General features: G+C 47.6%; 1 protein-coding gene across 1 annotated transcript; it reads right to left on the reverse strand.

The window, feature by feature from the left end:
- Positions 1 to 6,300: 6,300 nt before the first annotated feature.
- gpbar1 (G protein-coupled bile acid receptor 1) lies at positions 6,301 to 8,354 on the reverse strand. The gene has a single exon (XM_067986742.1). It carries the CDS (start codon positions 7,553 to 7,555, stop codon positions 6,599 to 6,601), a length of 957 nt encoding a protein of 318 aa, XP_067842843.1. The 5' UTR covers positions 7,556 to 8,354; the 3' UTR covers positions 6,301 to 6,598.
- Positions 8,355 to 12,198: the final 3,844 nt, after the last annotated feature.

Below are 12,198 nucleotides of genomic sequence, written 5' to 3' on the forward strand. Positions count from 1 at the left end.
ATGTCCTGCCCACCACGTTAGTCTCTCTGGTAAATACTGAGGCAAAGTAATTATTTAATATTTCTGCCATTTCACTGTCATTATCTGTGAGTTTATCGTGTGTTTCCTTTAGTGGCCCTATCACTAACCTGATTTTTCTTTTGTTATTTATGTGTCTGTAGAATACTTTACTGTTTTTTGTTATATTCCTTGATAATTTAATTTTGGAGTTTCTTTTTGTCTTCTTAATTGTCTTTTTTAAACTTCTTTCCTAATCTCTTCATATTCTCTTCTGTCATCCTCTCCTTTATTGTCTGTGGACTTAGTGAATGCCTTTTCCTTTAGTTTCAATTTTGATCTTATTTCTTTATTCATCCATGGTGTTTCATTACTGGCTAGTTTGTTCTTGCTTTTTAGTGGGATATATTTCTCCTGGACTCTACTGATCCCCGGTTTTAAATGTTTCCCACTGCTGTTCTATCTTTCTTTATCAGTAAATTTTTCTAGTTTATTTTTCCTAGGTCCATTCTCATTCCCTGAAAATCATCTTTTTTCCAATTTATTACTTATGCCCTTCTCAATCTTTATCTTAAACCGTACTATGTTGTAGTCACTATTGCCTAGATGTTTCCCTACGCTTACTTCTCTTATCAGTTCTGGTCCATTTCCCATTATTAGATCCAGCAGTGCTCCTTCTCTTCTTGGACTTTTTACATTCTGGATAAGGAATGAATCCTGCACATTGTAAAAACTCCATTCCCTGTACCCCTTTACCTACCCCTTCTTGCCAGTTTATTTGGGGGTAGTTAAAATCTCCCACGATTATTCTAAGTCCTTTACTCATTTCACATATTTGCTTACATATTTCTTCCTCCACCTCCTTTCCACTATTAGGTGGTCTGTAGTATACCTCTATTAACGTGATCAATCCCTTCTTAACTTTTATTTCAATCCATATGGATTCTGTTTCTATCCTTCTGTTAATGGTAGTAAAAAGGGACATAATTATGTTATCCCTAATTAGTACGGCTACTCCCCCACCTTCTTCCTTCCCTATCCTTTCTGATTATGTTATAACCTGTAATATTTAGTTGCCAGTCCTGTTCTTTAAGTAGCCATGTTTGTTATTCCTACTCCATCTGGTTCCTCACTTTGGATTATTGCCTCCAGTTCCCCTGTTTTATTTTGGACGCTGTGTACATTACTGTGCAGGCAGTTTTAATTCATCTCTAATTATGGGATTAGAGTAGACAGGGCTTGATGGCCGGCGCGGACACGATGGGCCGAAGGGCCTCTATCCATGCTGTATAACTCTATGACTCTATGACTCTCTAATAGTTGTTGCTTTTACTTTTACACTATTTACCTTATCATATTTCTTATATATCATTCCCACTGTGTTTATTTCAATTATTTTATTGTTTCCCAGACCTGGAGTATTTATGATTTCTACAACACTGGCCTGGACTTTACTCTGGTCCATTTTCCTTAAAAAGAAAGTCTAAAGAAAGACTTGCATTTCTATAGCACTTTTCATGACCTCAGGATGTCTCAAAGCGCTTTATAGCCAATGAAGTACTCTTGATTTATCTTTATTACTAATATTTTTGCCTGACCCCCCCCCTCCCCTTTATCGGTTTAGTGTCTTATTAACCACCCTGTTTCTGCTTGGACCTTGGTCACATCCTGGTTCAGGTGCAGCCCACTCCAGTGGAACAGCTCCTTCCTGTCCCAGTACTGGTGCCAGTGATCCATGAAATGGAACCCCTCTTTCCCACACCAATCCTTCAGCTGCCTGTTTACTTTCCTGATCCCTTTGTCCCTGTGCCAATTTGCACATGGCTCAGGTAATAATCCTAAGATTACTGCCCTGGAGGTCCTGCTTTTCAGTTTAGTTCCTAACTCCTGATACTCCTTTAGCAGGACCTACTCCCAATTAGTCCCACTCCCCTGCTCTTTCCCCAGAGTCCTGTGAATTTTTTCCTTTCTCATATTTATCTAATTCCCTTTTGAAAGTTATTATTGAATCTGCTTCCACCGCCCTTTCAGGCAGCGCATTCCAGATCATCACAACTCACTGCGTTATAAAAATCTCCTCATCTCCCCTCTGGTTCTTTTGCCGATCACCTTAAATCTGTGTCCTCTGGTTACCGACCCTCCTGCCACTGGAAACAGTTTCTCCTTATTTACTCTATCGAAACCCCTTCATGATTTTGAACACCTCAATCAAATCTCCCCTTAACCTTCTCTGCTCTAAGGGGAACAATCCCAGCTTCTCCAGTCTCTCCACATAACTGAGGTCCCTCATCCCTGGAATCATTCTAGTAAATCTCCTCTGCACCCTCTCTAAGGCCTTGACATCCTTCCTAAAGTGCGGTGCCCAGAATTGGCCACAATACTCCAGCTGAGGCCTAACCAATGCTTAAAAAGGTTTAGCATAACCTCCTTGCTTTTGTACTCTATGCCTCTATTAATAAAGCCCAGGATCCCATTTGCTTTTTTAACAGCCTTCTCAACTTGTCCTGCCACCTTCAAAGAAGTGTCATCACCTCTCTTTTCTTAAACTGCTCAATCTACCATTGTTTTCTGTAAGAACCTGTTACTTGACCAGAAACCCACTGGATAAAATACCTGAGCAATGGGCAGAACCAACTCACCCTCATAGGGACTGTCAGATGGCCAGTCTCGGTCCGAGGGATGGCCGGTCTCGGTCTGAGGGATGGCCGGTCTCGGTCCGACAGATGGCCGGTCTCGGTCCGAGGGATGGCCGGTCTCGGTCCGAGGGATGTCCGGTCTCGGTCCGACGGATGGCCAGTCTCGGTCCGAGGGATGGCCGGCCTCGGTCCGACGGATGGCCGGTCTCGTTCCGACGGATGGCCGGTCTCGGTCCGAGGGATGGCCGGTCTCGGTCTGAGGGATGGCCGGTCTCGGTCCGACAGATGGCCGGTCTCGGTCCGAGGGATGGCCGGTCTCGGTCCGAGGGATGTCCGGTCTCGGTCCGACGGATGGCCAGTCTCGGTCCGAGGGATGGCCGGCCTCGGTCCGACGGATGGCCGGTCTCGTTCCGACGGATGGCCGGTCTCGGTCTGAGGGATGGCCGGTCTCGGTCTGAGGGATGGCCGGTCTCGGTCCGACGGATGGCCGGTCTCGGTCCGAGGGATGGCCGGTCTCGGTCTGAGGGATGGCCGGTCTCGGTCCGACGGATGGCCGGTCTCGGTCCGAGGGATGGCCGGTCTCGGTCCGAGGGATGGCCGGTCTCGGTCTGAGGGATGGCCGGTCTCGGTCCGACGGATGGCCGGTCTCGGTCCGACGGATGGCCGGTCTCGGTCTGAGGGATGGCCGGTCTCGGTCCGACGGATGGCCGGTCTCGGTCTGAGGGATGGCCGGTCTCGGTCTGAGGGATGGCCGGTCTCGGTCCGAGGGATGGCCGGTCTCGGTCTGAGGGATGGCCGGTCTCGTTCCGATGGATGGCCGGCCTCGTTCCGATGGATGGCCGGTCTCGGTCTGAGGGATGGCCGGTCTCGGTCTGAGGGATGGCCGGTCTCGGTCTGAGGGATGGCCGGTCTCGGTCCGAGGGATGGCCGGTCTCGGTCTGAGGGATGGCCGGTCTCGGTCTGAGGGATGGCCGGTCTCGGTCCGACGGATGGCCGGTCTCGGTCTGAGGGATGGCCGGTCTCGGTCTGAGGGATGGCCGGTCTCGGTCCGAGGGATGGCCGGTCTCGGTCTGAGGGATGGCCGGTCTCGTTCCGACGGATGGCCGGTCTCGGTCCGACGGGGGATCACTGTCCAAAATTAACATTTTTAACGCAAGTTTTTAAAAATTCTTTCTCGGGATATGGGCGTCACTGGCAAGGCCGGCATTTATTGTCCATCCCCTAATTACCCTTGAGAAGGTGATGGTGGGTCTTCTTCTTGAAGCGCTGCAGGTTTTATACAACTATGCGACTTTCTATGCAACTTCAGAGGGCAGTTTAAGAGTCAACCACATTGGTGAGGGACTGGAGTCACATATAGGCCCAGACCGGGTAAGGACGGCAGGTTTCCTTCCCTAAAGGGACATTAATGAACTGGATGGATTTTTACAACAATCCAACAGCTTCATGGTCGCTTTTACTGATACCACTTTTGACATGTAATTCATGTGTGAAACCACTTTGGACATGTAATTCATGTGTGAAACCACTTTTGACATGTAATTCATGTGTGAAACCACTTTGGACATGTAATTCATGTGTGAAACCACTTTGGACATGTAATTCATGTGTGAAACCACTTTTGACATGTAATTCAAGTGTGAAACCACTTTTGACATGTAATTCATGTGTGAAACCACTTTGGACATGTAATTCATGTGTGAAACCACTTTTGACATGTAATTCAAGTGTGAAACCACTTTTGACATGTAATTCATGTGTGAAACCACTTTTGACATGTAATTCACGTGTGAAACCACTTTGAACATGTAATTCATGTATGAAACCACTTTGAACATGTAATTCATGTGTGAAACCACTTTTGACATGTAATTCGAGTGTGAAACCACTTTTGACATGTAATTCATGTGTGAAACCACTTTTGACATGTAATTCACATGTGAAACCACTTTTGACATGTAATTCATGTGTGAAACCACTTTTGACATGTAATTCGAGTGTGAAACCACTTTTGACATGTAATTCATGTGTGAAACCACTTTGGACATGTAATTCACGTGTGAAACCACTTTGGACATGTAATTCATGTGTGAAACCACTTTTGACATGTAATTCGAGTGTGAAACCACTTTTGACATGTAATTCGAGTGTGAAACCACTTTTGACATGTAATTCACGTGTGAAACCACTTTTGACATGTAATTCGAGTGTGAAACCACTTTTGACATGTAATTCACGTGTGAAACCACTTTTGACATGTAATTCACGTGAATGAGGTTCAATGAGATGACAATATGTTATAAATCCAAAGAGTGTTTATTGATTTAACTGAAGTGTTAATTCCTTGTGGCATCATCTCAGTGGTGGGCCCACTCTGTGCCAGTTTGGTGCTTCCAGCCTCTCCATGGGTTCAGCCCACTCCCTCTAAAAGGTCACACTTACAAGCTGCACCATGAAGATTCTTCGAAGCTTCCGCCAGCTGTGGTTTGACGCAGGACCCGAAACCTTCAAAGTTCCAGTTCCAAGCTGTCGCTGGGAAGTTTGGAAACTCCAAATCTTAAGGAACAGAAACTAATTCTACAGGCTCCGAACACATCAAATTCAAAACAAAAATAAAAATGCATCAAATGAAACTTATCCTTGAGAGAAATGAACAAATAAAACATGAACCTGAATCTCAGTCGGGTTGAAGTGAATTGGAATTTATTTCCGGGCTTGGTTGATGTTTGTAAAACATTTCATGGTTTGCTCGTGTGGTTTATGGTAAAAGAAAATGAGCTGAACGCAGTGACTGAATTCCCTACATGGGTAGCACTCTCACCACCTCAGGACGTCCCAAAGCGCTTTACAGCCAATGAAGTACTTTTGAATTGTGGTCACTGTTGTAATATAGGAAACGCTGCAGCCAATCCACAGACAGCAAGATCCCTCAAACAGCAATGTGATGTTGGTTGAGGGATAAATATTGGCCCAGGACACCGGGGAGAACTCCCCTGCTCTTCTTTGAAATTGTGCCATGAGATCTTCTACATCCACCTGAGAGGGCAGATGAGGCCTCAGTTTAACATCTCATCTGAAAGACGGCACCTCCGACAGCGCAGCACTCCCTCAGTACCGACCCTCCAACAGCGCGGCACTCCCTCAGTACCGACCCTCCGACAGCGCGGCGCTCCCTCAGTACCGACCCTCCGACAGTGCGGCGCTCCCTCAGTACCGACCCTCCGACAGTGCGGCGCTCCCTCAGTACCGACCCTCCGACAGTGCGGCGCTCCCTCAGTACCGACCCTCCGACAGTGCGGCGCTCCCTCAGTACCGACCCTCCGACAGTGCGGCGCTCCCTCAGTACCGACCCTCCGACAGTGCGGCGCTCCCTCAGTACCGACCCTCCGACAGTGCGGCGTTCCCTCAGTACCGACCCTCCGACAGGGCGGCGCTCCCTCAGTACCGACCCTCCGACAGTGCGGCGCTCCCTCAGTACCGACCCTCCGACAGTGCGGCGCTCCCTCAGTACCGACCCTCCGACAGTGCGGCGCTCCCTCAGTACCGACCCTCCGACAGTGCGGCGCTCCCTCAGTACCGACCCTCCGACAGTGCGGCGCTCCCTCAGTACCGACCCTCCGACAGTGCGGCGCTCCCTCAGTACCGACCCTCCGACAGTGCGGCGCTCCCTCAGTACCGACCCTCCGACAGTGCGGCGCTCCCTCAGTACCGACCCTCCGACAGTGCGGCGCTCCCTCAGTACCGACCCTCCGACAGTGCGGCGCTCCCTCAGTACCGACCCTCCGACAGTGCAGCGCTCCCTCAGTACTACACTGGAAGTGTCGGCCTGGATTATGTGCCCAAGTCTCTGGAGTGGGACTTGAACCCACAACCTTCTGACTCAGAGCCCCGGCTGACACCTAAAATAATAACACCTAAAACCATTAAAATAAATACCTTACAGAAAACAAAGGACAGAAAACATTTCAGTTGAAGTTAGTGTCTTTGCCACAACGTTGACAAACCCTTCGGAAAGCTTCCCTCCACACTTCAAAGTACACCTTGTTGTTCAGAACCAGGATGAAGGGGATCAGGGCTGCACTACTCGTCCCTAAACAGGACAGGATGATGTGAGTCCTTGAACTGTTACTCATCTTAAAGAAGGGGACGTGGATGTAAACAATATAAGGGACCCAGCAAACCAGGAAGACAAGGAAGAACCCTATGACACACTTGGCGTATTTGAAGTCCATCTGCCGCTCCATCAGTGAGGCTGAATCCCTTAGGACCGCCCTGTGCAGCTTCTTAATTTCTTTCATTTGACCCCGTGCCACGTAGAGTAATCGGACAGTCATGGCGGTGATGGCTAAGATGGAAGGGATGAGCAAACCGTAGATCTCCAGGTATATGTACAAAGAGGGGAAAATGAACTCGAAATAGCAATGTGTTGTTTCTGGGCTCCAGTGGTTCCAACCAGTCAGAGGCAGTGAGGCGAAAAGTAAGGGCAGGACCCAGGCGGCCAGAATGGCCACGGGGACGTACCTGTGAATCCAGGCCATCCTGTAGTGCAAAGGTCGGACGATGCAGATGTACCTGTCATAGTGGACCACCACCAAGTTGGCTAGGAAAGAGAGGAAGATAAAGTTTGGGAAGAGATGGAAGAAGAAGCAGATCCCAAAGGCGTACTCGCTCTTGAAGCTCATCCTGGGGATAGAGGGCAGGATGATGCCTGTGCTCAGATCGGCCAGCAGCAAGCTCAGGAAGTAGTAGTTGGTGGGGTTGTGCAGCTTCTTGTTGCCGACGATACCCATGATGATGACCAGGTTGCCCACTATGATGATGCTGGAAAGAGGAACTGAGATCAAGTTGACCAGGGCCTTCTGGGAGGCAAAGCAAGCACCAGGACTGGAGTTGTTCAAACATTCATCCCAACTCTCATTCATATTACACACACTGGGCTCCAACCTTCAAACGCAGAGGGATGACATGGAAACCGGGTCAGTGCGATACCAGCAGTTCAATTCTGGAGGTCTCGGTACAAGAAGAGTCCAATAATTTATCAAAAGGAAGTTGATTGGAATTAATCTCTTTTAAGAACAGGGCTGAGTCCACTCAGCAGTTCTCCTGTCACCACTGACCTTCCATCCTCCACCTGTCCTTTGCTCCAGGGATTATTTCTTCCAAGTGGCCGGGCAGCTGTTTAAAGCTGAAATCCTCTCGAGTTCACTTTCAGTGTTGGGTTGGAGTTCGGGCCTGTCCCTCTCCTCACTGCCCCCTCCAGCACTTCAAGCTGTAACTTCAAGAGGAAACTTTCCAATTAAAGCAGTCCACTTGAAAAACCCAACGATTGTAAAGTGTTCCAGGGGTCGTTGATCCTGGTCCGATGTCCTTATGTTTCTTGCAATAAAAGCTTTCTTCCTCCAAAGAGGCCTCTGATTTACAAGGAAGTTGTTGAGTTTCAGATATTCCGCTGAAAGTTACAATAAAGTTCACCAATCGTCCGAGCGACGGGAATAGGCAGTGACTTTAGTCACAGTTAGGATTCAGGAATTAACTCTTTGATCCCAACAAACTCACTGCCAATTGACTTGTTTCTGCTGTTAAAACCAGTGCTTAAAAAAACCCTCCACACTGACTCTGAGACAGAACAAACCTCCTCTCTTAAAATGAACTGAGTGCAGCTCTTTGATCGGATGCTGAAGCATCTTCAGCTAATGTCCGGCTCCAACTGACACATCTCTCCTCCCTCTCACCCTACTTTAAAGTCTCTCTGTGCCTCGTCTCCTCCCCCGACTCTGTGACTTCTCCGCCCCTTTACCCTTCGTGGCCCAGACAATTGAAATAAGATTCAGGGCTCCTTCCGTCACTTTGCTGATTAAAAGCAGGCTGATTGGCCGGGTTGGTCCTGCTTTTTTTTTGCGGACAGGACAAACCTCGGCATTTTTCCACGCTGAGGACTGAAGAGGTTGCTTCTATGTTGTAATTTCGATGTAATTCTATGAATATATGTGGACCCAGGAAATGATGCTGGAGGGAGGAATACAGACATTTAAAACTGATTAGCTTACCAAAGTAGGCAAGACCCAGTGCTGTGGGATATCTTGGTGCCACCAGGCAGACTGGAAACATTAAAGAGCGAGCGCTAAGTAGAGAAAATAAACAACAGAGTTCTGGTTTGCAATTATCCAAATAAAAAGATATCTTAGATCATTGAGGGAGTGGGATGGGACAAACTCCCTGGAGCAGGGAGACAGAACCGGTCCAACATACCCTGAAAGAAGCAAAATTCAAGCCTTTTATGGCACGGACTTTAGTAATCAGAATAGTGTGCTAGAGTCAAAAGTCAGATATTTATAGAACTTCCTGTGAAGGGATCAGGCCGGGAGACACTGCAAGAATAGGGTTAGTGGTGTTAACCCTTTAGATGCTGATGGGGGTGTGCAGTTCACCAAAGAATGATGGATATTTCCCTCCTCCTAACCAAAGTAACCCAATTACTATTCCCTCCTCCACGGTCGGGCAGACTGAGACTGGTAGAATACCGCAGCCCGGAATTTCCTGGAATGTTTCAGCATAACCACGGTGCAAGAGCGGAGTTGCGCTGTTTTTTATTCCGAGGAAATTCACACGTAGCCGTTTTACGTCCCAGTGTATAGCAATGTGATTCCCAGGAAATTGGGGCGCGAGTTCCTGTCAGCAAGATCGGCATAGAAACCGTCGAAATTTCAGCATAAGTGAGATCCAGGAAATTCCGGACTGCGCTCTCTGCAAACCTGAGCGACCGAATGATCAAGAAACTCATGGAGATGGTAACACAAACTGCTGGCAATTCTGAGAGGATGCGATTCTTTTGAAGGAAAAAGCGAACTCCTGAAATGCCACAAGACTGAGCCTACCTGTCCCATAAGATAGCTCGAGACTCAAAGTAAAATGACATTTAAAAATATATATTAATTCTTGGAATGTGGGCATTTATTGCCCATCCCTAGTTGCCCTGAAGTGAGTGACTTGCTAGGCCACTTCAGAGGGCAGTAAAGAGTCAACCACGTTGGTTTGCGACTGGAGTCACATAAAGGCCCAGATCAGGTAAGGACAGCAGGTTTCCTTCCCGAAAGGACATCCTCATCTCCAGACCATAAACAGAGAAATAAAGCTGTGACTGTCATCCAGAACCAGGCAAAGATGGTGAAGGAAACCCACAGAGTGACTTCGATCAGGACGAGAGAGCACGTAAGCAGTAGGGAAAAGGCAAATTGCAGAGATGAGCAAGAGGTCAGAGTCAGGGCAACCTAGGGCTTGGCACAATTTGAGGATCAATGAGGGAAACTCCTGAATCTCCAAAGTGACAAAGCTGGAAAAGGCTTCTGATAACAATTATTGGATAATTATTAGCTGCCCATATCCTATCCCACACCAAGCCCCGCTCAACTATCGCCCCTGTCCTTACAGATCTACATTGGCTCCCGTTCCCCCAACACCTCTGATATAATTGTGTTTTCAATCCCTCTATGGCGTCATCCCTCCCTATCTCTGTAACCTCCTCCAGCCCTACAACCCTCCGAGATCTCTGCATTCCTCCAATTCGAGCCTCTTGTGCATCCCACATTTTCTTCATCCCACCATTAGTAGCCGTGTCTTCAACTGTCTAGACCCTCTCTAGAATTCCTCTCTGCCTTCCCCTCCTCCTTCAAGACCCTCCTTAAAACCTACCCTTTTGACCCAAGTTTATAAGTCGCCCCTCCTAATATCTCCTTCTTTGGCTTGGTGTCAGTTTTTGTCTGATTACGCTCCTGTGAAGCACCTTGGGACGTCTTCCTACATTAAAGGTGCTATATAAATGCAAGTTGTTCTTGCTATAAAAATATTGAAACTTTTACACTGGAACTAAGGACTATAACCAAAGGTCCAATGAGTAACTTCAATAACTAGTAACAATATCAGCTTGACACCTAGGTGACCATGACCCAGGGCTCCAGGGGAAGTCAATTTACTGGGAGTAAGAATTGGGGGAATAATGATAGATTCAGGCACAGGCATATTGATTGGGAAGGAACTGAAATAACAGCCCACAGAAACAATTACGTAAGTTGGAGGTTCCAAGCTACAAGTCTCCAACAAGGACAGAGACAGTTTCAGAACCAACAGCACAGATAACCAGGATTATGATGAGGGACATGCGAGGATGAATAAAGGTGGTGAAAGAAGCCACATCACATCAGGAAATATGAACACAGGTGAGGAAGGGGGTGCCAGCAGGCATCGTTGCTGGGTCAAAATCCTGGAACTCCCAACCTAACACCACTGTAGGAGAACCTTCACCACACGGACTGCAGCGGTTCAAGAAGAAGGCCCACCACCACCTTCTCGAGGGGCAACTGGGGGATGGGCAATAAATGCTGGCCTTGCCAGGGACACCTATAGCCCGAAAATGAATTTTTAAAAAGGCAAAGATCCAGCTTAGACAGAACAGGTAGATGAGGTACAAGCTTCCCAAGGTTCATTGGTTAGTGAAATTTCAGCAAGAGGCCGGTTGATCAGCTCAGATTACATCTAAAAAAACTGACCCAGGTGCATTCAGGACAATTCATGATTTTTTAATTCAAGGGAAGATAGACCTCTAGGTCTAATTGTGCACTTAACCAATGGAAGTACTGACACAAAGCAAAGAATTGGCATCTATTGAACAGGCCATGGCAGAAGATACCACATAGACGTACGTCAATTATACACAGGAAATCTTATTATGGAAGGTCCTACAGCAAGACTCGGTGTGGCTGTTATAGATTGTGAAGCCTTGGTGGATTTAGGAGGGCCCTGATAAGAAAGACACTGTTTCGTCAACTAGTAACATTATTACACAAAGAGGGAGGATTAATGAAGCCGTGTCAGGTTCTTTTGAGATGGTGATTAAGGCTAAAGAGCACTTGGGCATTCCTGGATAAAATTCAAACTCAACTATGAGAGCCATTGCCCAGTCGACATGTGAGGGACCCTCTCCAGAGACTTGAGCACAAAAATCGAGGCTGACACTTCAGTGCCAGTACTGAGGGAGTGCGGCACTGTTGGAGGTGCCGTCTTTCGGATGAGACGTTAAACCGAAGCCCCATCTCGGGTAGACGCAAAACATCCCATGGATCTATTTCAAAGAAGAGCAGAGGAGTTCTCCCCGGTGTTCTGGACAATATTAATCCCACAGCCAACACCTAAAACAAATTATCTGGTTAATATCACAATGCTGTTTGCGGGATCTTGCTGTGCGTACGTTGGCTGCCGCGTTTCCTGCGTTACAACAGAGACTACACTGCAAAAGTACTTCACTGGCTGCGAAGCGCTTTGGGATGTCCTGAGGTCGTGACAGGCACTGTAGAAATGCAAGTTCTTTTCTTTTCCTTTACTCTGACAATCTGATGAGATTCTGTACCCTTTTTTAAATGTTATCATGGCAGCACAGATAAAGGATCCCTTGCACACGGTGGTGGTTGCTGAGAGAGGAATGTTGGCCAGGACACCAGAAGAACTCCCTTCAAATTGTGCCGGGGGGATCTTAAACTTCCATCTGAACAGGCCAGCGTAGAGATGGGACCTC

The sequence above is a fragment of the Heptranchias perlo genome, chromosome 7 (genome assembly GCF_035084215.1).
Source record: "Heptranchias perlo isolate sHepPer1 chromosome 7, sHepPer1.hap1, whole genome shotgun sequence".
NCBI classification, from domain to species: domain Eukaryota; kingdom Metazoa; phylum Chordata; class Chondrichthyes; order Hexanchiformes; family Hexanchidae; genus Heptranchias; species Heptranchias perlo.

What these genes read in the sequence shown, in the direction of transcription:
- gpbar1 (XM_067986742.1), bottom strand. Translation starts at nt 7,555, where the DNA reads ATGAATGAGAGTTGGGATGAATGTTTGAACAACTCCAGTCCTGGTGCT.